This window comes from Salvelinus alpinus, chromosome 1, assembly GCF_045679555.1.
Source record: "Salvelinus alpinus chromosome 1, SLU_Salpinus.1, whole genome shotgun sequence".
Taxonomy (NCBI): domain Eukaryota; kingdom Metazoa; phylum Chordata; class Actinopteri; order Salmoniformes; family Salmonidae; genus Salvelinus; species Salvelinus alpinus.
Window position 1 is genome coordinate 41,209,306 of NC_092086.1, and position 27,978 is coordinate 41,237,283.

A 27,978-nucleotide genomic window follows, 5' to 3' on the forward strand; every position below is an offset into this window, starting at 1 on the left:
AGTTTTATTTTCTGAGTTTTAATTAGACAAGGAAATGTTTAATTTTTAAAGATAAGGGGTTCTTTAATAGGTCTAGACATGGTATGGAACACGAATGTAAGGGGGTGTTGTAACCTTTGACCTGCATCATGGCTGTCTCTTGAAGTCTGATCAGCTTCGGGGGAGGGTCATGTAGATAATGCATTTGTGGTCATTTGGTATACTGGTTTTGAGGTAAATTAATATGTAAGGACTCTAGAAATTGCCACCATAGACATGTTTTTCTAAAAATCCATGAGTTTAGATGAAGCCAAACAGTGAGACATTTAGTTAAAATTTGGAAACAAAACAGTTGTTACAGACAGATAAGGGAAAGGGCAGACAGACAGGCCCTCCCTACACTGCTGAGACCTTGAAGGTTTGAGAGCAGAGAGGGGAGTTTCGGAAGGGGCGCCAGGACATGGATAACAGAATGGGTAGATAACAGTTACTGAATGGAGACAACAGGGAGAATTGGACATGTGGAAAATGAAAGGGGCACTCCTACATGATAATGTAGAACATAAGAATATTTTACTATTCTTACCTAAGTCATTATTTAGAATAGGTAAGGTTGTTACCTCGCTAGAGCCAGGTATCAAGAGGGGGATGGGTACATTGTGGTCTAGGATAGGATGGGGCCTATTGGATAATAAACTAATTATTAAAAAAAAATAAAAAAAATAAAAAAATAATAATAATAATAATTCTAGCTAAAAAATAGGCATAGAAGTCAAATATATAATCAGATAGAACAAATGAGAAACTGTTTGTTAACCAAACCTGTATGTCCAAGATTTTATGCATTACAGATGAATTAAAGGAGAAGGTGATTCACTCGACATGGGGGCATATCGCACTTGGAGGGTGAGACACACTGACACTGCCGAATGATCACAGAGTTAAGGAGAAGAACTGTTGCTAATAAAGCTCAGGGGTCAACTCCTTAATGAAGAATTCCCTGACCCCGACCTTTCCTCACTGTGTACGTTCATAGAAGTGAAAGTGTTGCTTGATCTCTAGCTGATGATGTGTTCTCTGGGAGAGGATGGGGTTTTACAGGACTGCTTGTGGTCCTGAGCTGTCTGTTTAGGATACGATGGGGATGTTACCATCACAGTGCTGCCAGAACCACCACCAGTTCCAACGGACCAGGGATTCAGCCGTCCTCCTCCACCACTTCAAGACCAAGTCCCACACCACCACCTAAGCTCTCCAATCTGGGACAGGTAATAAATGTAAAAGACATCTCAGATAGTGACCAATTGGGGACTGAAACTGAATATGAGGAAAGGGAGAATATGTGGTTGGCCTACAAAACAATAAATAGAAAGGACTGTGTCGTATGTGGACATGCCAGACCTATTCTGGCTGCTCACCCATTTGCCCTAAGTAATGGGGAAGGTTGGATGTGTATATTGGAAAGTTTAAGCCAAATTCAACCCTGTGTAAAACTCTGAGTCTTGTGTTCACAGAAGTCCCTCCCCAGAAGGTACCGTGGGGAGTTAAGGCATATGGGGGATATTACAGCTGTATCACTAGTACAGGTAGGGGTATAGACTATGGGAGGCTCCCTACTACTACCTGCATCACTAATGCCACTATTAACTAGAGGTGTTGCTGATGTATGGTGGATGTGGGGACCTGCCAGGCGATTGACCCCATTTTGAAAGGATATTGTCGTTGCACATGTGCTTTGGCCAGTCTGATAACACCATTGCCTATTATTGAGGTTACAGCTAACCAACTTCTGGGAGCTGCACATGACACAGAGACTCGGTACCAACCCAGGAGACGGCAGAACCGTGACGCTCCTTGGTCCGAGGGTACAGATAACATGCACACCAACCTGTTGGGGTCCCAATAGGGGTCCCCCACGAATACCAGACATCAAACAGGAATGATGGCCTGTGGCATTTATTGCCCATTTTTGGCCCAGCTATTGTTGATGCTAAGCAGAATGCCTGAATCAATTATATCTACTATAATCAACAATGATTTGTTAACTACACCCACACAGTACTTACGGGATGGCTGAACGATTGGATGCTACCTCTCAAACCAGTAGACAAAATAGACTAGAACTGGACATGATTCTGGCCAACCAGGGAGGTGTATGTAAAATGATTGGAGAACAGTGTTGCACGTTTGTCCCTAAACAATACTAGTCCGGATGGGAGCATTTCAAAAGCTCTGAGTGGGTTGGCAAGGTTATCAGTGGAGATGAAGGGTCTTGCAGGTGTGGAGGAGAGTGGACTGTTCCCCTGGCTGGGTGGTTGGTTTGGTAAGTACACTACAATGATGGTTACTGGATTTCTGACTCTAGTTGTTGTTTTTCTTATGCTCATGTGCTGTGCTACCTGTATCATACCTTGTTTGAAGAAGTCTGTTACAGATGGGGCAAGGACCTCTGGTATGATGCCGTTGCTTGATGCTCCAGTTGGAGAGGCTGATACGGAATCAAGCTTTCGCAGGAGAGTGGGCCTGACAGAGGAGGACCCTTGGTTTGCTGTAGTAGAGGTTGTCGAATGAATAAAAAGTGATGTTTGTCCTCCCTGTTGTGAAGGTTTGAAGTTCCCGGGTGGCGACGAGCCCACCTGGTACAGGTTGTATAGAGGGATGGACCTGAGGGTTTAACATTTTCTCGTTTTTTGGTTAAAAATTAGGTAATTGGACTCAACAAGGTTTCGAGGCGGTCCATGGACAATTGGCAGCTACATCCCTGATGGCATTCCAAAATAGAATCGCGGTGGATATGTTGTTGGCTGAACGCGGAGGTGTTTGTGCCATGTTCGGGGAGCAATGTTGTACTTTCATTCCCAATAACACAGCAACTGATGGTAGTCTTACTGTTGCCTTAGAGGGTCTTCGTACACTTAATGAGAAGATGAAGCACCACTCCGGGGTTGACACCTCTATGTGGGACTCTTGGATGGATGCGTTTGGGAAATATAAGATGCTTGTTTCCTCCATACTGGTATCTATATCTGTCTTCACTGCGATACTGGTGCTTTGTGGATGCTGCTGCATTCCATGTATTCGAACGCTGACCACTAGGATCATAACTAATGCTATTGATCCCAACCAGGCAGAGAAGGGACAGATGTTTCCTATGCTTGCCCTGGAGGATGCTGAGCCAGGCTATTGGACTGATGACTAATTAAACGCCATTCATAGCTTTTGTCACGTCTCTGGTGAGACGTGAAGAGGGGGAATCAAAACTTTCTCTCTGAGAAAGTTTCCCTGGTTGTTTACTTTTGCTTTTCTTACTTTTACCTAGTTTATGTCACGTCTCTTAGGAGACGTGAAGAGAGGGCATATGAAACTTTCTCTTCAAGAAAGTTTCTGCATATACTACTCCTGCTTGATCCCATGTTTATGTCACGTCTCTTAGGAGACGTGAAGAGAGGGAATATGAAACTTTTTCTTCTGGAAAAAGTTTCCCTTCTTGTGCCTGGATTCGCTTAAAGTTATGTCACGTCTCTTGTGAGACGTGAAGAGGGGGAATAAAACTTTCTCTCTGAGAAAGTTTCCCTGGTTGTTTACTTTTGCTTTTCTTACCTTTTTCTAGTTTATGTCACGTCTCTTAGGAGACGTGAAGAGAGGGCATATGAAACTTTCTCTTCAAGAAAGTTTCTGCATATACTACTCCTGCTTGATCCCATGTTTATGTCACGTCTCTTAGGAGACGTGAAAAGAGGGAATATGAAACTTTTTCTTCTGGAAAAAGTTTCCCTTCTTGTGCCTGGATTCGCTTAAAGTTATGTCACGTCTCTTGTGAGACGTGAAGAGGGGGAATAAAACTTTCTCTCTGAGAAAGTTTCCCTGGTTGTTTACTTGTGCTTTTCTTACTTTTACCTAGTTTATGTCACGTCTCTTTGGAGACGTGAAGAGGGGGATTTGTAATAAATATCATTTATTATAACACAAGCATATTTGCTATTACATTGTTATAACTAACTTCTTTCCAAACAGGGTTTCTCACAAACTCATTAGCAGATACTGAGACCCACACACACCCAGAGACAGATGGCTGACACAGGCCTTTTCATAAAGACTGATAAGAAAAGGATGCCTGGTACTGCATATCACAGAAACTGAGACACACACATACCCAAGGACAGAGGGCTGACGCAAACCTTTCATAAACACTGATAAGACAGGAACATCTACGCACACACAAAATCTCCTCTTCAGTCTGAACATTTTACAGAGACACACAGAAATGTCAAAATAGGAACATCTACGCACACACCTAATCTCCTGTTTTAGCTGAACATTTCTGAAGACAAAGAAATCTACTCAGAGCCAATGAGACAGTGATACTAGCCTGAAGGGGACCTCGCCCAACTCATCAGGACCAACCAGAGGACAAGAACTTCCAGACTCAACCTACTTTCTATCTTTGTATAAAATGTATATGCACTCTGTTATCTGGGCTTCTTTCAGAGAGTTCCATTTGAGCTTGATGAAAGGGTCCGTGCACGCTATTTCAGATATCTTTACACTTTAATAAACTGCCTTATATCATACCTTATCCACCTGGTCCAGCATCTCAACTTGGTCTCACTCTTCTAGTAAATGTATCATCAACACCAGTAAGTACACAATGGCAGAAATCCCACTCATACTCCCCCCAGCAGTCATGCAAGGTCACTGTGGTAATTGTTACTGGTAAATCAAGCTTTCTCTGGCAGTTGGGTCAGTATTGTTATGGTGTGCATGTCCTCTGGAGAACCTGGCTTATATATGCTTACCTATTGTTTCTCTCTCTCCCCATGCAGACATATTGAATTTCTGCGCAAACAACTATCTGGGCATCTCCAGCCATCCCCATGTAGTGGAGGCAGGGATAGATGCCTTGAAGAAGTATGGTGCTGGGCTGAGCTCAGTGAGATTCATCTGTGGCACACAGGTAACCTAAAGACTGCTTGCTCAAGTGTTTCTGGTGGTTCTGTGTGAGTTCACATTACTCTGTGATGGTGTCTCCTCTCATTCTCGTATTACCATATGATCCACAGGACATTCACAAAGATCTGGAGCAGAAGCTGGCTCAGTTCCATGAGCGTGAGGACTGCATCCTATATGCCAGCTGTTTTGACGCCAACGCAAGGCTATTTGAGGTTTGTGATTCTTGAATACATTAACATGCGATTAACTGTTTTATAATGTTCTGTTGCGTGGTCTGTCTTTACAGTTTCTGTGCCACTGTATTAAACAGGCCTAAAGTAGTAGGTCAGGGAGGAGAGGTGACCAAGAACCTGATGGTCACTCTGACAGAGCTCCAGAGTTCCTCTGTGGAGATGGGAGATCCTTCCAGAAGGACAACCATCTCTGCAGCACTACACCAATCAGGTCTTTATGGTAGAGTGACCAGACTGAAGCTACTCCTCAGTAAAAGGCGCATGACAGCCCGCTTGGAATTTGCCAAAAGGCACCTAAAGGACTCTCAGACCATGAGAAACAAGATTCTCTGGTCTGATGACACCAAGATTGAACTCTTTGGCCTGAATGCCAAGTGTCATGTCTGGAGGAAACCTGGCACCATCCCTACGGTGAAGCATTGTGGTGGCAGCATCATGCTGTGGATATGTTTTTAGCGGCAGAGACTGGGAGACTTGTCAGGATCGAGGGAAAGATGAACGGAGCAAAGTACAGTGAGATCCTTGATGAAAACCTGCTCCAGAGTGCTCAGGACCTCCGACTGGGGTAAAGGTTCACCTCCCAACAGAACAACAACCCTAAGCACACAGCCAAGACAATGCAGGAGTGGCTTTGGGACAAGTTTCTAAATGTCCTTGAGTGGCCCAGCCAGAGCCTGGACTTGAACCCGATCGAACATTTCTGGAGAGACCTGAAAATAGCTGTGCAGCGACGCTCCCCTTCCAACCTGACAGAGCTTGAGAGTATCTGCAGAGAAGAATGGGAGAAACTCCCCAAATACAGGTGTGCCAAGCATAGCTTGTAGCGTCATACCCAAGAAGACTCAATGCTGTAATCGCTGCCAAATATGCTTCAACAGAGTACTGAGTAAAGGTTCTGAATACTTATGTAAATGTGATATTTCATTATATATTTTTGGGGGGGGGGCTGTAACGTAACAAAATATGGAAAAGGTCAAGGGGCCTGAATACTTTCCGAATGCACTGTATAAGGTGGATATGGGTTTCTATCTGTTTTCTCTCAGGTGGGTACACAGTGGGTCCTAAACCTCTGATTGACCTGCTGAGGCAGTGCTCTCGTCCGTACCTCTTCTCCAACTCCCTACCCCCTCCTGTCGTGGGCTGCGCTACCCGGGCTGTCGAGCTGCTCCTCGCTTCCAATGAGATTGCTCAGAGTGTCGGGGACAAAACCATGAGGTGGGAATCGGGGGAGGGGACTGGGGCCTCTGTTTTGGTGAATGTGGTAGACACCATCTAAGCTTATGGAACGGTTTAACATAGGAGCACGGACAAAAACAGATAAGCCTTTTTGTGTTGGTCTTTGTGAAAAATACGTATGAGCAAAATCATGAACAGGACATGTTTGAAAAGAGCAATTGAATCAATCAAATTCAATCAAATGTATTTATAAAGCCCTTCTTACATCAGCTGATGTCACAAAGTGCTGTATAGAAACCCAGCCTAAAACCCCAAACAGCAAGCAATGCATGTGTAGAAGCACGGTGGCTAGGAAAAACTCCCTAGAAAGGCCGAAACCTAGAGAGGAACCAGGCTATGAGGGGTGGCCAGTCCTCTTCTGGCTGTGCCGGGTGGAGATTATAACAGAACATGGCCAAGATGTTCAAATGTTCATAGATGACCAGCAGGGTCAAATAATAATAATCACAGTGGTTGTCGAGGGTGCAGGTCAGCACCTCAGTTGGCTTTTCATAGCTGATCATTCAGAGCATCTCTACCGCTCCTGCTGTCTCTAGAGAGTTGAAAACAGCAGGTCTGGGACATGTAGTACGTCCGGTGAACAGGTCAGGGTTCCAAAAACGCAGGCAGAACAGTTGAAACTGGAGCAGCAGCACGGCCAGGTGGACTCGGGACAGCAAGGAGTCATCATGCCAGGTAGTCCTGAGGCATGGTCCTAGGGCTTAGGTCCTCCGAGAGAGAGAATTAGAGAGAGCATACATTCACACAGGACACCGGATAAGACAGGAGAAATACTCCAGATATAACAGACTGACCCTAGCCCCCCGACACATACATTTCTGCAGCATAAATACTGGAGGCTGAGACAGAAGGGGTCGGGAGACACTGTGGCCCCATCCGACGATACCCCCGGACAGGGCCAAACAGGCAGGATATAACCCCACCCACTTTGCCAAAGCACAGCCCCCACAACACTAGAGGGATATCTTCAACCACCAACTTTCTATCCTGAGACAAGGCCGAGTATAGCCCACAAAGATCTCCCAAGGGGGGGCGCCAACCCGGACAGGAAGATCACGTCAGTGACTCAACCCACTCAAGTGACGCACCCCTCCTAGGGACGGCATGGAATAGCACCAGTAAGCCAGTGACTCAGCCCCTGTAATAGGGTTAAGAGGCAGAGAATCCCAGTGGAGAGAGGGGAACTGGCCAGGCAAAGACAGCAAGGGCGGTTTGTTGCTCCAGTGCCTTTCCGTTCACCTTCACACTCCTGGGCCAGACTACACTCAATGATAGGACCTACTGAAGAGATGAGTCTTCAGTAAAGACTTAATGGTTGAGACCGAGTCTATGTCTCTCACATGGGTAGGCAGACCATTCCATAAAAATGGAGCGCTATAGGAGAAAGCCCTGCCTCCAGCTGTTTGCTTAGAAATTCTAGGGACAGTAAGGAGGCCTGCGTCTTGTGACCATAGCGTACGTGTAGGTATGTATGGCAGGACCAAATACGAAAGATAGGTAGGAGCAAGCCCATGTAATGCTTTGTAGGTTAGCAGTAAAACCTTAATCAGCCCTTGCCTTAACAGGAAGCCAGTGTAGAGAGGCTAGCACTGGAGTAATATGATAATTTTGGGGGGTTCTAGTCAAGATTCTAGCAGCCGTGTTTAGCACTAACTGAAGTTTATTTTGTGCTTTATCTGGGTAGCCGGAAAGTAGAGCATTGTAGTAGTCTAACCTAGAAGTGACAAAAGCATGGATTAATTTTTCTGCATCATTTTTGGACAGAAAGAATGACCTTGAGATTGACTAATCCCTTGTGCTGAAAAAGTGACAAGATTTGTGTTTATTCTGCATTAAACACTTTTGCTTGTTTCATCTCTTATCTGTAATGTGTCCTTCATAGGAGGTTGGTGGCACCTAAATTGGGGAGGATGGGCTTGTGGTAATGGCTGGAGCGGTATTAGTGGAATGGTATCAACCATTCCATTTGCTCCGTTCCAGACATTATTATGAGCTGTCCTCTGCTCAGCAGCCTCCACTAGTGTCCTTCCACACGTGTTTACAGTTTCAAGAGCACTACATGTTTCCCAGAGAACCCAGTTAGCAACAATGAAAGTTGAAGGCATTGATACTGTATAAGGAACGAGTGTTATTTCTGTAATGTCTTTATTCTCTCCCCCTCTCGTAGGTTCAGAAACAAAATGACAGAGGCTGGGTTCACCATCTCAGGCTCTGACCACCCTATCTGTCCTGTGATGCTGGGGGATGCCAGCCTCTCTGATGGCTGATGACATGCTGAAACTAGGTGAGGCAACAGTTCAGGCTGAATATGAATGGAGCACAAGCAGATTTCAAGCATTATCAAACATTACAACACAATCTGTATATTGGTTTGAAATACTCTATGGATCTAAGGCACTGCATCGCAGTGTTAGATGTGCCACCAGAGACTCTGGGTTCGCGCCCAGGCTCTGTCGCAGCCGGCCGCGACCGGGAGGTCCGTGGGGCGACGCACGATTGGCCTAGCGTCGTCCGGGTTAGGGAGGGTTTGGCCGGTAGGGATATCCTTGTCTCATCGCGCACCAGCGACTCCTGTGGCGGGCCGGGCGCAGTGCGCGCTAACCAAGGTAGCCAGGTGCACGGTGTTTCCTCCGACACATTGGTGCGGCTGGCTTCCGGGTTGGAGGCGCGCTGTGTTAAGAAGCAGTGCGGCTTGGTTGGGTTGGGTTTCGGAGGACGCATGGCTTTCGACCTTCGTCTCTCGCGAGCCCGTACGGGAGTTGTAGCGATGAGACAAGATAGTAATTTACTAACAATTGGATACCACGAAATTGGGGAGAAAAGGGGGTAAAAAAAATAAATAATAATAAATAGAAATACTCTATGGATTTTGTCCACTCATTTTATAGAACTGAACTATTTTTGAAACGCTTGATCAAAAAGATTTCTGTGGAATTACAAATGAGTGGACACACATCAACCTGTAGAGGGAGACAGATATACTCATTGATATTTTGTATTCAACCTAATAGGTTATTAGCTGCAAACTACACTGCTTGAATACAAGGACTGGGAAAAAATGTTCATTTGAATCAGGCCTCCAATCTGCCCTTTCTTGAAGAACTGTAGTCTTCAGTGTTATGTCTATCTACTACAAGTACCCATTATTCTGTCTCCCACAGGAGTGTATGTGATTGGATTCTCCTACCCAGTAGTACCAAAGGGCAAAGCCAGAATCCGCGTCCAGATCTCAGCGGCCCACACTGACCAGGACATTGACCGCGCTGTGGATGCTTTCATACAGACAGGCAGGAAGCATGGAGTTCTGTCTTAAATAGAAGAACTCGTGGATCATTTTGCTGCCAATAAGCAAGTCTAAAAGACAAGGAGCTTGCAGAGTTTGGACTGCAGTTACAGGTTACACAGGAGGCCTATGAATGACAGTGCGACAAAGATAATTTATTACATACAGGGTAATGTGTTACAGATGAAGCTCAATTGTGGTCAATACTATTTGTGTTGCGTTTGTGTTGCAGTTGAATGAATAAAATACCTTTGTTAACAAAACGTTGTTATTGTAACGACCCTGGGTTTATAAGCGCGGAAATCGACTCTGCCGCTCGAGCATGCTTTTGCGGCACAGTCGATAGCGCGCCGGACCTGGGGCTAGAAGGTCGAGGGTTCGAGACCTGCTCCCTGCTGTTTCATTACATTGGTGTCAGAAGTGATCGGACCTTGCATCCACGACAGTACGTGTGCTTGGCTGGTGAGCGCGTTCCTGTAAGACGTGGAGTCGCAAGCTAGCGCGAGGACGCGCTCTTTGAAAGGAGGTAGTAGTTTAACGACCCTGGGTTTATAAGAGCGGAAATCGATTCTGCCGCACGAACATGCGGCACAGTCGATAGCGCGCCGGACCTCGGGCTAGAAGGTCGAGGGTTCGAGGCCTGCTCCCTGCTGATTCATTACAGTATTTTCCAATGGAGCTAGCTAGATATGGTTGTAATGCTAGAATATATTTTAAAGTCATGTTTTTATTTAGAGCAATAAACGTGTGCTTGCATCAACCGTAACTTTGTAAACACAACGAACAGGGTTGTTGTAGCGCCACCACAATGTAATGTCCCTGGCTTGGTCGTATTTTTTTTAATCCACGTTCTTTTCCCGCCACAAACTCTTGCAAGTCCCACCCTTCTAAAATCAGGATACGCCTCCTGCAATGTATTCAGCCAATCATTATCACTAGTCGATCATATCTCCCAATGGCAAGGCGTCACTGTTCGACCTCGCGGGAAAGTGACGATATTTTTGCCGGGAAAGAGTCAGCGTGGAATTCATTGTCCACGGAAGATCATTGGCGTTAATCACCAAAAACTGTTTTGCTTTTAGGATTATTGCACTTTGCGCACGCTAACTTAATTTTCAGCACTTTGTAGATATAATCGGTGCATTATGTCTGGTTTCGACGACCCGGGAGTTTATTACAGTGACAGCTTCGGCGGTGGAGATGGACTAGGGGATGAAGGTGGAGTTAAACGGAGCCAGATCAAGAAACGATTCCGTGAATTTCTTCGGCAGTTCAGAGTTGGGACCGATCGCACCGGTTTCACCTATAAATACAGGTAAGATCGAGATTGTGTTAAGTGCCACGAAGTCATTGTCGATGGCTACCGCCGGTTGATGTGATGTTCCACAGATGCCCAACGTTAAGTTAGCCAGTTAGCTAACAGTTAGTTAGCCAGTTACTGTAACGTTAGCTAACTAACACTGATCACCACAATGGTCTTGAAGGAATAAAGTTGGACTCTTCATGGTCCTGTGATTGAGTTTGTAGTAGGTTTTTATTTGCCTTATGATTATATTCGCATTCTGTTTTAAGATATTTATCTTATTGTTCATTTTGGATTGTTGACATGTGTTCTGCTGTGTAGAGATGCCCTTAAGCGACACTACACTCTGGGGGAGTACTGGGTGGAGGTGGAGATGGAAGACCTGGCCAGCTTTGACGAGGACCTGTCAGACTGCCTGTACAAGGTGCCCTCTGAGAACCTGCCGCTGGTGAGAAGATTGAATAGACTAATAACAGACAAATAATTTGAGGAGTTTTAATTGGAGCAATTGCAGGCTGAATAATTCATGGATTAGATGGATTCCTATAGATTCCTATATTTTCTGTTGCTGATCGTATCATACTGATCTTATATTCTATTTGGCAAATAATTATATCTGAAAATTATTCCTTTAAACTGAGCCCTGCCATTATGATTGACAGCTGGAGGAGGCTGCCCAGGAGGTGGCTGATGAGGTGACCCGTCCCAGGCCCCTGGGAGAGGACACAGTGCAGGAAATCCAGGTCATGTTAAAGAGTGACGCCCATCCTGCCTCCATCCGCAACCTCAAGGTAAGAGACTCTGAGGATGCAATGCTGGGCCTTTCACCTTTCAGTTGGTTCATGTAGAAGGTGGCATGAAAGATTCCCTCAATTTTCCATCCATGTAACATGCCATGACTCTGAACTCTCCATCTCTTTCTCTCTGGTAGTCAGAGCAGGTGTCCAGGCTGGTGAAGGTCCCTGGGATCGTCATCTCTGCCACGGCTGTGAGGGCCAAGGCCACCAGGGTGTGTTTGCAGTGTCGTGGCTGTCGCTCTGTCATCAGTAACATCTCCCTGCCACCAGGCCTGCAGGGCTACGCTCTTCCCCGAAAGTGCAACACGTGAGTGCAACCCTCTGAGTTGTTGAATGTTTGTGTGCACACTCCAGTGCATGGAAAAAAAATGCATAAAGTCATCGTGTGTGTGTGTGTAAAGTCATCTGCTTCATCATTGTGTGTGATTTCATTCTTAAACATCTCTCTCTCAGTGAGCAGGCAGGCAGGGTGAGGTGTCCTATAGATCCCTACTTCATAATTCCAGACCGTTGTGTCTGTGTGGACTTCCAGACCCTCCGTCTGCAGGAGTCTCCAGATGCTGTGCCACACGGAGAGATGCCCCGCCACCTGCAGCTCTACTGTGACAGGTAACACTCACACATCATCATCTGTGTGCCTCAATATTCTCAATGAAATGCAATTAACACATGCCCGATATATACACACAGTGCAAAGTGAGACCGACGAGTACATACCACATTACAGCTTGTGTTCTGCCTCCCCTCAGGTACCTGTGTGACCGTGTGGTCCCTGGGAACAGAGTGACCATCATGGGGATCTACTCCATCAAGAAGGTGGCCCAAACTAAGGGCAAGGGTAGAGATAAAAGTGCAGGCGTGGGCATCCGCTCCTCCTACCTCCGTGTGGTGGGCATTCAGCAGGACACAGAGGGAGCAGGTAGGCACGATAAGGCTACTAGAGGTTAGATTACTTATCCAACATTATGTCCTATGTGGGATAGTGTTATAGATATAATGCTATCTTTTTCTCTCAGGTCGCGGGGCCACGGGGTCAGTCTCCCCTCAGGAAGAGGAGGAGCTGAGAGCGTTGGCCTCCTCCCCCGACGTCTACGGCTCCCTCGCCCGTTCCCTCGCTCCTTCCATCTATGGCAGTGATGACCTGAAAAAGGCCATCGCCTGCCTGCTGTTCGGCGGCTCCAGGAAGAGGTGAGTCAAACATTGGAAATGGCATGTAGAATTTTAATAGATTTTTGATGTGCGTACATTTCTCTCCAGTGTGTATGTATAATGACCTTTCCTGTCTCAGGCTGCCTGACGGGCTGACACGTAGAGGAGACATCAACTTGCTAATGCTGGGAGACCCCGGTACTGCTAAGTCTCAGCTGCTCAAGTTTGTGGAGAGGTGCTCTCCCATTGGGGTAAGGATGGGCTAGATGAATGAATATATTAATTCATATACAGTGGGGCAAAAAAGTATTTAGTCAGCCACCAATTGTGCAAGTTCTCCCACTTAAAAAGATGAGAGAGGCCTTTAATTTTCATCATAGGTACACTTCAACTATGACAGACAAAATGAGAAAAAAAAATCCTGAAAATTACATTGTAGGATTTTTTATGCATTTATTTGCAAATTATGGTGGAAATTTGGTCACCTACAAACAAGCAAGATTTCTGGCTCACAGACCTGTAACTTCTTCTTTAAGAGGCTCCTCTGTCCTCCACTCGTTACCTGTATTAATGGCACCTGTTTGAACTTGTTATCAGTATAAAAGACACCTGTCCACAACCTCAAACAGTCACACTCTAAACTCCACTATGGCCAAGACCAAAGAGCTGTCAAAGGACACCAGAAACAAAATTGTAGACCTGCACCAGGCTGGGAAGACTGAATCTGCAATAGGTAAGCAGCTTGGTTTGAAGAAATCAACTGTGGGAGCAATTATTAGGAAATGGAAGACATACAAGACCACTGATAATCTCCCTCGATCTGGGGCTCCACGCAAGATCTCACCCCGTGGGGTCAAAATGATCACAAGAACGGTGAGCAAAAATCTCAGAACCACACGGGGGGACCTAGTGAATGACCTGCAGAGAGCTGGGACCAAAGTAACAAAGCCTACCATCAGCAAGGGCATTGAAGATGAAACGTGGCTGGGTCTTTCAGCATGACAATGATCCCAAACACACTGCCCGGGCAACAAAGGAGTGGCTTCGTAAGAAGCATTTCAAGGTCCTGGAGTGGCCTAGCCAGTCTCCAGATCTCAACCCCATAGAAAATCTTTGGAGGGAGTTGAAAGTCCGTGTTGCCCAGCAACAGCCCCAAAACATCACTGCTCTAGAGGAGATCTGCATGGAGGAATGGGCCAAAATACCATCAACAGTGTGTGAAAACCTTGTGAAGACTTATAGAAAACGTTTGACCTCTGTCATTGCCAACAAAGGGTATATAACAAAGTATTGAGATAAACTTTTGTTATTGACCAAATACTTATTTTCCACCATAATTTGCAAATAAAAATCCTACAATGTCATTTTGTCTGTCATAGTTGGAAGTGTACCTATGATGAAAATTACAGGCCTCATCTTTTTAAGTGGGAGAACTTGCACAATTGGTGGCTGACTAAATACTTTTTTGCCCCACTGTATGTGTGTATATATTCCAAGATTAATTGAAAGATAGATATATATATTTCAGAGCAATCATGACACTCCCTCAACATAGATTTAAACCAGAATTACAAAGATGGATTCCAGAAGTTTCATTTGCTGACAATTAATTTATCAGCATGCTAGTGACCCCTATCGAAAGCGCTAACTTGTTTCTTCCCTCTCTTTCTCTTTCTCTTCCTCTGTCAGGTGTATACCTCAGGTAAAGGCAGCAGTGCTGCTGGTCTGACAGCCTCTGTACTGAGGGACCCCGTCACCCGTGGCTTCATCATGGAGGGAGGAGCCATGGTACTGGCTGACGGTGGGGTGGTGTGCATCGATGAGTTTGACAAAGTAAGGAAACATGGACAAGAGAGTACATAAATTGCTGAATACTTGACTAGTTTGTTTGCAGACGCTTAACTGTGTCTCTTTCTTCTCAGATGAGAGAGGATGACCGAGTAGCCATCCATGAAGCCATGGAGCAACAGACTATCTCCATTGCCAAGGCTGGCATTACCACCACCCTGAACTCCCGCTGCTCGGTGCTGGCCGCTGCTAACTCTGTGTTTGGCCGTTGGGACGACACCAAGGGAGAGGACAACATCGACTTCATGCCTACCATCTTGTCCCGTTTTGACATGATCTTTATCATCAAGGACATCCACGACCATCAGAGAGACATGGTGAGGGAACACACTTTAGTCTGTTCTGGGTTTGTTTGTGTGTGGGAAGGTTTACGCACAGGGATACTGAACACGGCCCAGGCTAGCACAGTGTTAACACTATTGACCTTCTTTTCTCTCAGACTCTGGCCCGCCACGTGATGAACGTCCATCTCAGTGCTCATACTCAGACTGAGGGTGTGGAGGGAGAGATCACACTGGCCACACTGAAGAAGTATATTGCCTATGCCAGAACGTGAGTCTTGAAAATTCCTTTATTTCTGCAGATTTCTTCTGTGTATGTTAGATTCTGTTTAGTTTGAGTTCATGAACTCTACTCTCAGAGAAACAATAGTACACACTAGTATGTACACATGAAGGGATTTAGTTTGTAATGGTCAAAAGTGCCATGACAGAAAATGCGGCCCACGTCTCTCTGCGGCGGCAGCTGAAAAGCTGAAGAACAGATATGTGGTGATGAGGAGTGGAGCGAGGGAACATGAGAGGGAGAGCGACAGGAGAGCCTCCATCCCCATCACTGTCAGGTATGATATGATACTTCACCTGCCAACGTCATTACCAGTCAGGATACTGTCCATCTTCAGTGTCATAATGCTTTGTACTCCGTGGTCCCCTGCAGGCAGCTGGAGGCTGTGGTGCGCATCTCTGAGTCCCTGGCCAAGATGAAGCTGCAGGCTGTGGCTGGAGAGGAGGAGGTGGACGAGGCCTTGCGGCTCTTCCAGGTGTCCACACTGGACGCTGCGCTGTCCGGCAGCCTCTCGGGTGTGGAGGGCTTCACCACTCAGGAGGACCAGGAGATGATTTCCCGTGTTGAGAAGCAGCTGAAGAGGCGCTTTGCCATTGGCTCCCAGGTGTCCGAGCACAGCATTGTCCAGGACTTCACCAAGCAGGTCAGTTACACTAGTCTACTTTGAACATATACTGTGTTGAACAGAGACGGGACCACTTGGTCAATTAGATTAAAGTACTTTGGGCATTGGAATGTTTGGCATTTGTCTATATGATTCAGTGCTGTCCTCAGTTGGCCTACGTGTTGCCCTGTAGCCTGTTTACCTGTCCACTGACCAGAATCTCTCTCTACCCTCTCCCATATACAGAAGTATCCAGAGCAGGCCATCTACAAGGTTCTTCACCTGATGATGAGGAGGGGAGAGCTGCAGCACCGCATGCAGAGGAAGGTGCTCTACAGAGTCAAGTAGTCTCACAAAAAGATGCATACGCACAAAGATTAAGTCACGATGGGCTTTGTAAATAGTAGAAGGGACAGGCGTCTCATCAATTCACTCTTCCTCACAAGCCAGTGGACATCTTCATGAAGTCACGTCGATACGTCTTCTCCATCCTAGGCCATGGTCCGCCTACAGAGCCACTGATGTATACCTTTTCATGTGTTGCTTTGCCAAGTTAAGCCAACAACAGTTATTTGCTGTTCTATTGCCCTCATAAGTATTTTGGTGTCTATTCTTTTTAGACTAAACAAATGATGCTATGGAGGCAGTTTGGATGAACTGTATTGTTGTTGAATTGTTTGGGGCAAGAAAATTGACATGAGAATGCCCTAAAGATTGTTAACGTTAAATCATTGTGTAAGGTATTTTGTATTGAAAATAAATACCAAACTTCTTTATTTAGACATTTCTTATGTTGAAATGGTGTGCATAGTCTTTAATGAAACATACTATGTACAAAGATATTGCAATTAATACATGTCAATTTTCATTTTAAGATTGCCTTCGGCGTTTAAAAAAGTACAGTCATGACAAAGTGCTTTAAGTGCACACACCCTTAAATGGATAATAATGATTAGTGAAGTGATTCTGTCAACTACATAAATATACATATTTAAGGACTTATTTCAAGGCTTTAGAATACATAGATACCCATTGCGACTGTTGCTAAAGCAACACAAATGCCCAGTGACAACTGCACGATGGACAAAGAGGGGGTGATAGCTGGCGTCTTGGCCTTTTCTTGGTCCCCTGCAAAAGCAAAGTAATACCTTTTTATAACACGCAAGTAAGCTGAAAGATCACAGATTTCCAATCAACATATGAGCTTGTACTTACCGTAAGCTTCCTTTGTGACACTTAACATTTTCTGTAGATCATCAAAGACCTGTATGAGAAATAACACAGGATGTCTTCATTGAACAAGACAAATACAATCATCAGCAATATGCTATGGCGGTGGCATCCAGTAACACGTTTACACTGCATCGTTCACTAGACCTTCCCAGTTTCACTTCCTCTGCACAGTTATGTTTAGCTAGTTTTAATGTCACGTGCACAAGTACAGTGAAATGCCTTTCTTGTTAACTCTAAACCCAACAATGCAGTAATAAATAAGAATGTAATACTAAAAATAAAGTAGAACAAAAACATGAGAAAAAGAAATAAGAACACGAGAAAGCATACTATATACAGGATCAGTCAGTTCCAGAACCATATTTAAAATGTGCATGGATACTGGAGTGATATGTGTAGGTATATATGATAAACAGAGTAGCAGCATTGTATATGATGATAGTATGTGAGTGCGTCTGTGTAGAGTCAGTATAAATGTATGTGCATATTATTTGTGTGAGCAAATTATGGAGTGAGTGTTTGTGTCAGTGTGTGTGAGTGTGCATACAGACGGTGCAAAAATAAAATACAAGGGTCAACTCAGTCTGTGTAGCCATTTAGTTAGCTATTTAGTTAGCCATTTAGTTATTTAGTGAGTTATTTAGTTAGCTATTTAGCAGTCTTATGGCTTGGGGATAGAACCTGTTCAGGAGCATGTTGATGGCAGACTTGATGCACCGGTACCGCTTGCAGTGCAGAAGCAGAGAGAACTGTATATGACTTGGGTGGCTGGAGTCTTTAACGATTTTCCAGGCCCTCCTTTCACACCGCCTGATATAGAGGTCCTGAATGGCAGGGAACTCGGCCTCAGTGACGTACTGGGCTGTCCGCACCAACTTCTGTAGCGCCATGCGATCGAGGGCGGTGCTATTGCCATACCAAGCTCTAATGCAGCCAGTCAAGATGCTCTCAATGGTACAGCTGTATAACTTTTCATAGTGACTTTTCATTACTGTATTAGTTCCCATAACCTATATTCTTACCCAGTTTGCTTTCTCCCTTCCTCCCTCTTCTCTTTCACTCACCTGGATGTTGAGTTCGAAGGCCATGATAGCCTCCTCCAGCACCCCCCCCTCTCCTCCTTGGTCAGCTCGATGCTGTTCATTCTGCTCCTGTACAGCTGCTTGAAGCGGTTAGGGCTTGACACTCCGGGGAAGGAGAAAAACGACAGTCCCTCTCCGCTGCTTAACCCAATTGACTTCTGGGTAATCTTCCCCAAAACTTGACCTCCTGACAGGTCACCTAGGTAACGGGTATAGGCGTGGGCCACCAGCAATTTAGGATTGCCTTCACCGATCTGAAGAGGGAAACAAATAAATTGTTATTACTAAGCAGGTACACAATTAAGATAGTGTGCCTACCCTGCATGTTGGTATATCTATAGCCTGTACCTTGTGAAGTCTCTGTGTATATCTGTGTGTTGCAGCAGGAATGATGACTCTCTTTCGCCACTCCTGTCCAAAGAAGTGTTCCAGATCTCTCTCTAGTGTCTCCAGTCGGGCCAGTTCCTGAGGGAAGTATATCGGTGCAACACCTGGGTGGGAAGCATTTCTGTCCATCTCCTCTTCCAGTGCTTTGTAGATCTCGTAGAGGGAACACAGAAGAAGCTGCCATGGAAAAGACGGGTTACAGATTAATACTTAGTACACAGTGAGTGCTCATTTTCCATGACTATGTAGAAAGTTAAACAAAAGGCATTCTAGGCCATTCATAATATGAAAACCACTGTCAATTATTTTGGCAAGTGGTTTTTAATTTACTCTCAGATTGGCTATTGTCACCTTGTACTGCGGAAGAGTTATCTGTCCCTTCTGATAGCTCAGCATCAGTTGGGTGTTTTCTGCCCTGACATGGATCTCTTTAGTCGCTGCTTTTATCTGTTCTGACAAATCACTGAGGAGAGATGGAGAACATTAGAAGGAGGACATCCTGATTTACCAGAGTACAGTAAATGTGAGCACAGAGTTTGCAGTTAGTAATTGTGTTCTGTATGTTCAATACCTTTACTTTACCATATATCAGCCCTGACCTGGTCTGAAATACAATAATCTAGTAAACATATCGACCATTCGTTACAAAATGACTGTACCTGCCAGGGTTCTGCATATCAACTTTCCGTGCCGAGTTGACTGTCTCCATGTCTGTAATCCAGAATTTTTATATGGTGGTTATAACATTATTATCCAAATGTGACCAACTGTTACAGTTTATTAAAAAACAAGTCAGTGAAAGAGTTGATAATTTACCTGTGGGGTATTTCCTTGTTGATGTCTTGTTATACAGCTGGTAAACAAAAGCTGCCTCCTTCTCAAACGGGTTTAGAGTTGCTGTGTCCTCTTTGACCTGTGTCCCTGTCTTTATATTTGACTCCCTCGCCTTCTCTCCCAATGTTTGTCAGCTAAATCAAATGGGAAGTGAGAGTGTTGACTCATTTCCCTTATGCTGAAGCTTAACATGACAGGGCAGATTTACCAGTGAGGGGAGAGCATGAGTGATCAGATGGAATGGTAGAAATCATTAAACACAGTCACATGAACTACAGGAAGTGAATGTGTTCCTTCTGCTATTGAGGGAGAGTATGTTGACTACAGGTGAGAACAAAGTTATAAACACTGAGTGTTCAAAACATTAGGAACACCTTCCTAATATTGAGTTGCACCCCCTTTCGCCCTCAGAACAGCCTCAATTCTACAAGGTGTTGAAAGCGTTCCACATGGCCCATGTTGATTCCAATGCTTTCCACATTTGTGTCAAGTTGGCTGGATGTCCTTTGGGTTGAGGACCCTTCTTGATACACACAGGAAACTGTTGAGTGTGAAAAACCCAGCAGCGTTGCAGTTCTTGACACACTCAAACCGGTGTGCCTGGCACTTACTACCATACCCTGTTCAAAGACACTTAAAACTTTTATCTTGCCCATTCACCCTCTGAATGGCATACATAAACAATTCATGTCTCAATTGTCTCAAGGCTTGAAAATCCTCTCCTCCCCTTCATCTACATGGATTGAAGTGGATTTAACAGGTAATATCAATAAGCGATCATAGCTTTCACCTGGAATGTCATGTTTCTTATGTTTTGTGCTCTCAGTGTATGTACCTTTTAGTTTTCTGAAGATGAATCAAATCAAATCAAAGTTTTTTTGTCACGTGCGCCGAATACAACAGGTGTAGTAGACCTTACAGTGAAATGCTTACTTACAGGCTCTAACCAACAATGCAATTTCTAAAAAATAAAGGTATTAGGTGAACAATAGGTAAGTAAAGAAATAAAAACAACAGTAAAAAGACAGTGAAAAATAACAGTAGCGAGGCTATAACAGTAGCGAGGCTATATACGGGCACCGGTTAGTCGGGCTGATTGAGGTAGTATGTACATGTGGATATGGTTACTATGCATTTATGATAAACAGAGAGTAGCAGTAGCGTAAAAGAGGGGTTGGCGGGACACAATGCAGATAGCCCGGTTAGCCAATGTGCTGGGGCACTGGTTGGTCGGGCTAATTGAGGTAGTATGTACATGAATGTATAGTTAAAATGACTATGCTTATATATGATGAACAGAGAGTAGCAGCAATGTAAAAGAGGGGTTGGGGGGGTGGCACACAATGCAAATAGTCTGGGTAGCCATTTGATTACCTGTTCAGGAGTCTTATGGCTTGGGGGTAAAAACTGTTGAGAAGCCTTTTTGTCCTAGACTTGGGGTGGCTGGGGTCTTTGACAATTTTTAGGGCCTTCCTCTGACACCGCCTGGTGTAGAGGTCCTGGATGGCAGGCAGCTTAGCCCCAGTGATGTACTGGGCCGTACGCACTACCCTCTGTAATGCCTTGCGGTCGGAGGCCGAGCAGTTGCCATACCAGGCAGTGATGCAACCAGTCAGGATGCTCTCAGTGTTGCAGCTGTAGAACCTTTTGAGGATCTGAGGACCCATGCCAAATCTTTTTCGTTTCCTGAGGGGGAATAGGCTTTGTCGTGCCCTCTTCACGACTGAATAACAAGAGTGATTCAATATGCTGATTTAACTGCAGGCAGGACTCAATGGTTAAATTAATCTAATTTAATCCAATTCTCTCTCCCATTGTGTTCATTGAACTTTGTGTTGGTACAAAGTTTCAGCCCCAAATGACCAACTGCAGGTCAAAATTCATTTCAGGGGATTACATTGTAAACTCTTGTGCTCAACATTCAATTTGTATGGTTTACCCTACATTTGTCTATTATGTATCTATTGATCTATTACCAATCTATAGATAACCTGATTCAACAGGTTTCAACAAAATAGAGAAGGGGGATACCATGACTCAACAGAAGTGTATGTTGCAGTTGTAGAAGGCAAAAATAAAAGCAATTTCTAGGCATGAGAATTTTATAAATAGTTAATTGTGTTTATGATATTATAGTAATATGCATGCTATGTTTCACTTAATTAATATTTGATGATGATTAGTATGTCTTTCACGAAAAAAATATCAAACTACTACAATTATCTCAAAAATTGCAACATTACAAAGTTTATAACATTTTAATAAAGAATGTAATAAAGAAGGTCAAATGTGTTACTTTTGCTACTTGATACTTTTGTATCAAAAGTATGGAACATTTCTTGTCCATCACTTTAAGGTTTATCACGCCCTCTATTTTACACACAAGCTCTTATTGGCCAGAATAGAGCAGCGTTTGAGCAGAGTACTGTGGTATGCTGGAGTGTCGTATCAAGGGATGGGGCTCCGTTATGAAATTCCGACTATAGGTTGTTGGAGAGTTTTATTTACAGACCAAATGCAAAATGATATGGGATTAGAATAGAGGGAACCACTGCAGTGAAAGGTAAAACATCCTACTTTAATAGATATGCTGTGTATTTTGTGCTCGTGGAGCGCTTCTCAACCAGCGGTCTAGTGCAGCTGCATCCCCTCATGTCGAGTTATGATGTCGGGCCAGAGTTTCAAGGCAAGCACGGGGATACACCCCATGAAGGCCCGCTATTGTCGTACTTTCTCTGTTCTTCCACTCACTTGAACAATGCTATCTGATATTTCATTTCAATTGACCTTCTTATGTTGGTAAAGCCATTGAAAAGAGTTGCATGACTTTGGCAATAATATTGTGACGACCCTGGGTTTATAAGCGCGGAAATCGACTCTGCCGCACGAGCATGCTTTTGCGGCACAGTCAATAGCGCGCTGGACTTCGGGCTAGAAGGTCGAGGGTTCGAGACCTGCTCCCTGCTGTTTCATTACAATATGGTTGCTTCTCTCAGTGGATATTTTCAGATTGCCGCTTTCAAAACTTAAATTTGCCGTTGATTATTGTCACCAGGGTATTGCAATGACCTTCACTAAACCCACTCTCCCACCAATAAATGCCTTCATTGCCTTTTACTCGTTCATAGGTCATGGATTCCCCTATCCTTCTTCTCCTAGCCCTCCTGATCGCTCTGATCCAATGTTTTCCTGATGACTACCACAGTCACAACAGCACCCGTCACCATGACTACTGTGTGCTTGGAGCCGGGCCTGCTGGCCTTCAGATGGGTCACTTTCTCTCCAAGAGTCAGAGAGATTACATCATCTTGGAGAGGAACTCGGGGCCAGGGAGCTTCTTCAATATGTGAGTGCCTCTGTAGTAATGGGTGTCGACTATATCGGGTATTGCACTTGCCGAATCAATTTTCCAACTCAGCAAAGTATTTTGTGACAGTGCAACAATGATGCAACTTTCTCTATTGCCCTGCTCATAGAAATATGTTCTGACCTACACCATGTACATGAACATGTGTTGTATCTCATGGATGTTTTTTTCTCCCTTTAAAGATACCCTCGACACAGGAAACTCATCAGCATCAACAAGATCTACACAGGAAGGCGGAACCGCGAGTTCAACCTTCGTCACGATTGGAACTCCCTCCTGAGTGACAGGCCCGACCTGCTGCTTCAGCGAGTCAGCCGGGAGCTCTACCCAGATGCAGACTCATTCCCCCGCTACCTCTCCATGTATGTGAAGGAGCTGGGGCTGAAGGTCCAGTATGGGGTGGACATCGGGAAGATCAGGGCCTCAGAGTCTGAATCACCTAGAGGCAGGGGATACATACTGACTGACCAGCGTGGACTGGACTATACATGCAGGTACTGTGTTATATCTATACACATATCTAATGTAAAAGGATGGAAATATGGAAACATTCTCCACTATGCATACCATTAAAGAGATGATTCTCTCTCTCTGACCCACAGAGTCCTACTGGTGTCCACAGGACTGTGGGATCCTCAGAAGGTCCAGTTTGAGGGCTCAGACCTGGTGGAGGGCTATGAGTCCATCCCTGTGGACCCAGAGGAGTATAAGGACCAGGCCGTGCTGATCCTGGGTAAGGGGAACTCAGCATTTGAAACAGCTCAGAGCATCCTGGGTCGGGCCAGCCGGATCCATCTCTACAGCCCAAGCCCGGTCCGCCTAGCCTGGCAGACACACTACGTCGGAGACCTCAGGTACTGAGAGGCATCATCAGGTTTTGACTCCCATATTGTCCTCTCCTACCAATTGATCTTTCTTTTGTTTCACTGATTTAGTACTCCTGCATTAGTGTTTTAGATCAGAGTATGTTGCTATCCCCTTAGCATAATCTGTTCATATCAAAGTGACCTATTTTCTCTCTTCCACAGAGCTGTGAACAATGAGCTGCTAGACACGTACCAACTAAAGTCCCTTGATGGGCTGGTGGAGGGAGGCCTTGAGGACATTGCTATCGTCAGAAATGGAGAGGATGAAAAGAAGTGCTCAGGCAGAAAGAAGAAGTGCAGATCCAGTGGGAAGGAAAAGCGTGGCAAGTTGTTCCTTACTCTATCTGAGTTACTGGACAGTTCGGATGGGAGGAACAGTTCAAAGGTCACAGCGACAAACCTGCCTGTGTACCACAATGACAACTTCTCTCTCCGCCAGCCATATGATCGTGTGATCCGCTGCCTGGGGTTCCGGTTCAACTTCAGCATCTTTGATGGGTATGTAAATGAATACTTTACAGTGGCATGTCTTTACATAATGCAAAAAAGAGTTCTGTTAAACTTATTGTTTTCTATGGAAGTGGTGGATCTTCTGTTTTATAATTTTCATTGGAAAAGCCATGCTGTTTCAGTCAGATAATGTCAGCCTGTCCTAATGATCCCGTTAATCTCTCCAGCTCTGCCCGCCCACCAAGCAGTGAGGGTGCCAGGGGGCGGTTGCCAGGAGTGACAGCATGGTACGAGGGGCGGGGAACCCCAGACCTTTTTGTTTTGGGGACGGCTGCACACTCAAGAGACTATCGCTCTTCTGCAGGGGGGTTCATCCATGGCTTCCGATACACAGGTAAACATTCAAACTGCTGGTATTACAACGTAGACAGAGTAAATCTGATTTAGTTAGTAACTGCCTGTAAAGGGGGGAAAACTTTGAAATTACAAATTTGTCAATAAAATAATGTTTTTATAGACAAAATGTGTTTGTTTTTTGACTATTTATTGTTGTAACTTTGTTGTGTTCCACTCTAGTGCGTGCTGTACATAGAGTCCTTGAGCTGCGTTACCATAGCAACTCCTGGCCAGCAATCAAACTGTCAATCAGTCAGCTGCAGTCCTGGCTGTTGAGGAGGGTCAATGAGGCCTCCGGACCGTACCAAATGTTTGGGGTACTTGGAGACATCATTTTACTAAGAGGGTAAGTAGTGCTGAACCACTGTGCACATTTTTCTTCATGATTATTGTCCCTCATGGAAATTTACCTATCTCTACCAATGAATCTCACATTGATTGATTGCCTGTAGATATCCCGATTTATGTTCACTAAGGCTGTGTTTACACAGGCAGACAAATTCTGATATTTTTATATCTGTATTTTGACCAATCTGAGCAGCCCTGAAAACGATCTGATGTGAAAAGATCTAATGTGATAAAAAAATAAATAAAAATTGTGTAAAAAAAAAAAGGTCAGAATTGGGATGCCTGTGTAAACGCGGCCTAAATTCATCCATTTGTGAACCATTTTAATTTGGAATAATCTTCTCCTTTCCTGTCAGCTCTCACTGTGAGTATCTGGAGGAGTTTCCCCTCCAGGCCCTGCCCCAGTTCTCTTCTCTGTCTGGCCACCAGCTCTCCAAGCATGGGCTGCTGGTTCTGGTTCTACAGTACGGGCTGAACCGCACAGACTCACTGGGCCCTGGCAGGGCAGAGTCAGAGTGGACCCGTGCCTGGAGGTCCAACTTCCTCCACCCTGTTCTATATTACTACGACAAACTTCCCACTGGTGAGTGTGAGAATGTTAGAAACCTTATGAAGAGTACAAAACAGTTTGGCCTTATGGTTGTGTTAAAGACTAAGTTAAGTAATGACATTCAAATGAAGAGTATGTCTGTGTATAGTACAAGGCATCTTTGTGGTAGGACGTCAGCACTCAAACCTACGCATGTATGTAAAAACAAATACATGTTATTCTTTCATTTGTCTGCCATCCTAAACAGAGAGGGACATGAGACACCGTCCTGTTGGCTGGCCATTGCCACGGCCCAAGGCAGTGCATCACATGATCGAGGACTTCTTGACTGAGTGGGATGGGCCCATCTCCCACAGCCAGCCACTGCGGCGCTTCCTGGAACACTGTCTCCACACTGACCTCAGGGCCTTCTATGCAGGTAGAGCATGTCCTTACCTGATCCCTCATTACAATACCTTATTATACTAGGGTAGATATGCCCTTAGGATGTGTTCTTTATATTTCCATATACAGTACCTCCTACTCATCTATTTATCTCACACGATTTGTTTGTTCACTTGTGACATACTTTCATACAGGATCTGTGTTATTACTGTTTTATTATGGTTCTGCCCACTCAGTTCATGAGACATTTTATTACTTGATTATTGTTTTACAGTGTGTAAAACTGAACTTGTTTCTTTTCCCCACAGAGTCATGTTTCCGCTTTTCCCTTACCAATCAAAAGCCACCCCTGTTTTGTCGTCAGGGATACCTGAGGAAGCATGGGGTTGTTAGGAATAGTCAGCTGTGGCAGCATGCCCATGATGCTGGGCTAATGCCTGGAAGACAGGACTCTGCATCCCCAGACACAGACCCATCGTTCCCTGATTACCTTACACGAGCTGGAACCTCAGTGTCATCTGCAATAAACCTCGACTTCTGATTGTTTACCCAAGGATCCTAAAACTAAGCCTATGACAGTTTTGATGTCCCAAGACATTCTCTACCTCTCATTATAATGTCCATGAATATATACAGTATACAGAGTCTACAAAACATTAAGAACACCTTCCTAATATTGTGTTGCACCCCCCCCCCCCCTCCCTCTTTTGCCCCCAGAACAGCCTCAATTTTTCGGGGCATGGACTCTACAAGGTGTCGAAAGCGTTCCACAGGGATGCTGGCCCATGTTGACTCCAATGCTTCCCGCAGTTGTGTCAAGTTGGCTAGATATCTTTCGGTTGATGGACCATTCTTGATACACACGGGAAACTGTTGAGTGTGAAAAACCCAGCAGTGTTGCAGTTATTGACACAAACCTGTGTGTCTGGCACCTACTACCATACCCTGTTCAAAGGCACTTAAATCTTTTGTCTTGCCCATTAACCCTCTGAATGGCACACATACACAATCCATGTCTCAATGCTTTAAAATCCTCCTCCCCTTCATCTACACTGATTAAAGTGGGTTTAACAAGTGACACCAATAAGTGTGTCATGGAAAGAGCAGGTGTTCTTAAAGTTGCGTACACTCAGTTTGTATATACTGTACCAGTCAAAAGTTTGGACACACCTACTCATTCCAGGTTTTTTCTTTATTTTTACTATTTTCTAAATTGTAGAATAATAGTGAAGACATCAAAACTATGAAATAACACATATGGAATCATGTAATAACCAAAAAAGTGTTAAACAAAAATAAATATATTATATATCTAAATATATTTTAAATTTGAGATTCTTCAAAAGTAGCCACCCTTTGCCTTGATGACAGCTTTGCACACTCTTGGCATTCTCTCAACCAGCTTCATGAGGTAGTCACCGGAATGCATTTCAATTAACAGGTGTGCCTTGTTAAAAGTTAATTTGAGGAATTTCTTTGCTTCTTAATGCGTTTGAGCCAATCAGTTGTGTTGTGACAAGGTAGGGTTGGTATAGAAGATATCCCGATTTGGTAAAAGACCAAGTCCATATTATGGCAAGAACAGGTCAAATAAGCAAATGACAGTCCATCATTACTTTAAGACATGAAGGTCAGTCAATATGGAACATTTCAAGAACTTTGAATGTTTCTTCAAATGCAGTTGCAAAAACCAAGAGCTATGATGAAACTGGCTCTCATGAGGACCGCCACAGGAAAGGAAGACCCAGAGTTACCTCTGCTGCAGAGGATAAATTAATTAGAGTTACCATCCTCAGAAATCGCAATTAACTACACCTCAGATTGCAGCCCAAATAAATACTTCACAGAGTTCAAGTAACAGACACATCTCAACATCAACTGTTCAGAGGAGACTGCATGAATCAGGCAATTGTCGAATTGATGCAAAGAAACTACTACTAAAGGACACCAATAGGAAGAAGAGACTTGCTTGGACCAAGAAACATGAGCAATGGACATTAGACCGGTGGAAATCTGTCCTTTGGTCTGATGAGTCCAAATTTGAGATTTTTGGTTCCAACTGCCGTGTCTTTGTGAGAAGCAGAGTAGGTGAACGGATGATCTCCGCATGTGTGGTTCCCACCATGAAGCATGGA

At 44.6% G+C, this 27,978-nt stretch overlaps 2 protein-coding genes and 2 pseudogenes across 2 annotated transcripts; 3 read left to right on the top strand and 1 right to left on the bottom strand.

The window, feature by feature from the left end:
• The first annotated feature begins 4,627 nt into the window (after positions 1–4,627).
• LOC139560653 (2-amino-3-ketobutyrate coenzyme A ligase, mitochondrial-like) lies at positions 4,628–9,944 on the top strand (annotated as a pseudogene).
• A 721-nt stretch (positions 9,945–10,665) lies between these two features.
• Positions 10,666–16,722, top strand: LOC139576077 (DNA replication licensing factor mcm5-like). Its single transcript, XM_071401733.1, has 14 exons — positions 10,666–10,996; positions 11,306–11,432; positions 11,647–11,775; positions 11,916–12,088; positions 12,235–12,390; positions 12,531–12,700; positions 12,798–12,969; positions 13,070–13,181; positions 14,620–14,763; positions 14,853–15,095; positions 15,218–15,330; positions 15,491–15,619; positions 15,715–15,985; positions 16,193–16,722. The coding sequence occupies exons 1-14, from the start codon at positions 10,827–10,829 to the stop codon at positions 16,292–16,294; spliced, it is 2,211 nt and encodes a 736-aa protein (XP_071257834.1). The 5' UTR covers positions 10,666–10,826; the 3' UTR covers positions 16,295–16,722.
• On the bottom strand, positions 16,719–19,623 carry LOC139576086 (heme oxygenase-like; annotated as a pseudogene).
• A 2,270-nt stretch (positions 19,624–21,893) lies between these two features.
• On the top strand, positions 21,894–27,164 carry foxred2 (FAD-dependent oxidoreductase domain containing 2). Its single transcript, XM_071401754.1, has 10 exons — positions 21,894–22,045; positions 22,611–22,828; positions 23,032–23,343; positions 23,452–23,703; positions 23,878–24,213; positions 24,393–24,559; positions 24,742–24,907; positions 25,266–25,492; positions 25,707–25,877; positions 26,152–27,164. Exons 2-10 carry the CDS (start codon positions 22,614–22,616, stop codon positions 26,382–26,384), a joined length of 2,079 nt encoding a protein of 692 aa, XP_071257855.1. The 5' UTR covers positions 21,894–22,045; positions 22,611–22,613; the 3' UTR covers positions 26,385–27,164.
• Positions 27,165–27,978: the final 814 nt, after the last annotated feature.

Bases quoted from the DNA above. Each gene is read 5' to 3' on its own strand.
- foxred2 (XM_071401754.1), top strand. From the start codon at position 22,614: ATGGATTCCCCTATCCTTCTTCTCCTAGCCCTCCTGATCGCTCTGATC. The intron at 24,214-24,392 runs GTATGTAAATGA...TAATCTCTCCAG, and splicing joins AACTTCAGCATCTTTGATGG to CTCTGCCCGCCCACCAAGCA. The intron at 24,908-25,265 runs GTAAGTAGTGCT...CTTTCCTGTCAG, and splicing joins GACATCATTTTACTAAGAGG to CTCTCACTGTGAGTATCTGG.
- LOC139576077 (XM_071401733.1), top strand. From the start codon at position 10,827: ATGTCTGGTTTCGACGACCCGGGAGTTTATTACAGTGACAGCTTCGGC. The intron at 12,391-12,530 runs GTAACACTCACA...GCCTCCCCTCAG, and splicing joins CTGCAGCTCTACTGTGACAG to GTACCTGTGTGACCGTGTGG. The intron at 13,182-14,619 runs GTAAGGATGGGC...TTCCTCTGTCAG, and splicing joins AGAGGTGCTCTCCCATTGGG to GTGTATACCTCAGGTAAAGG.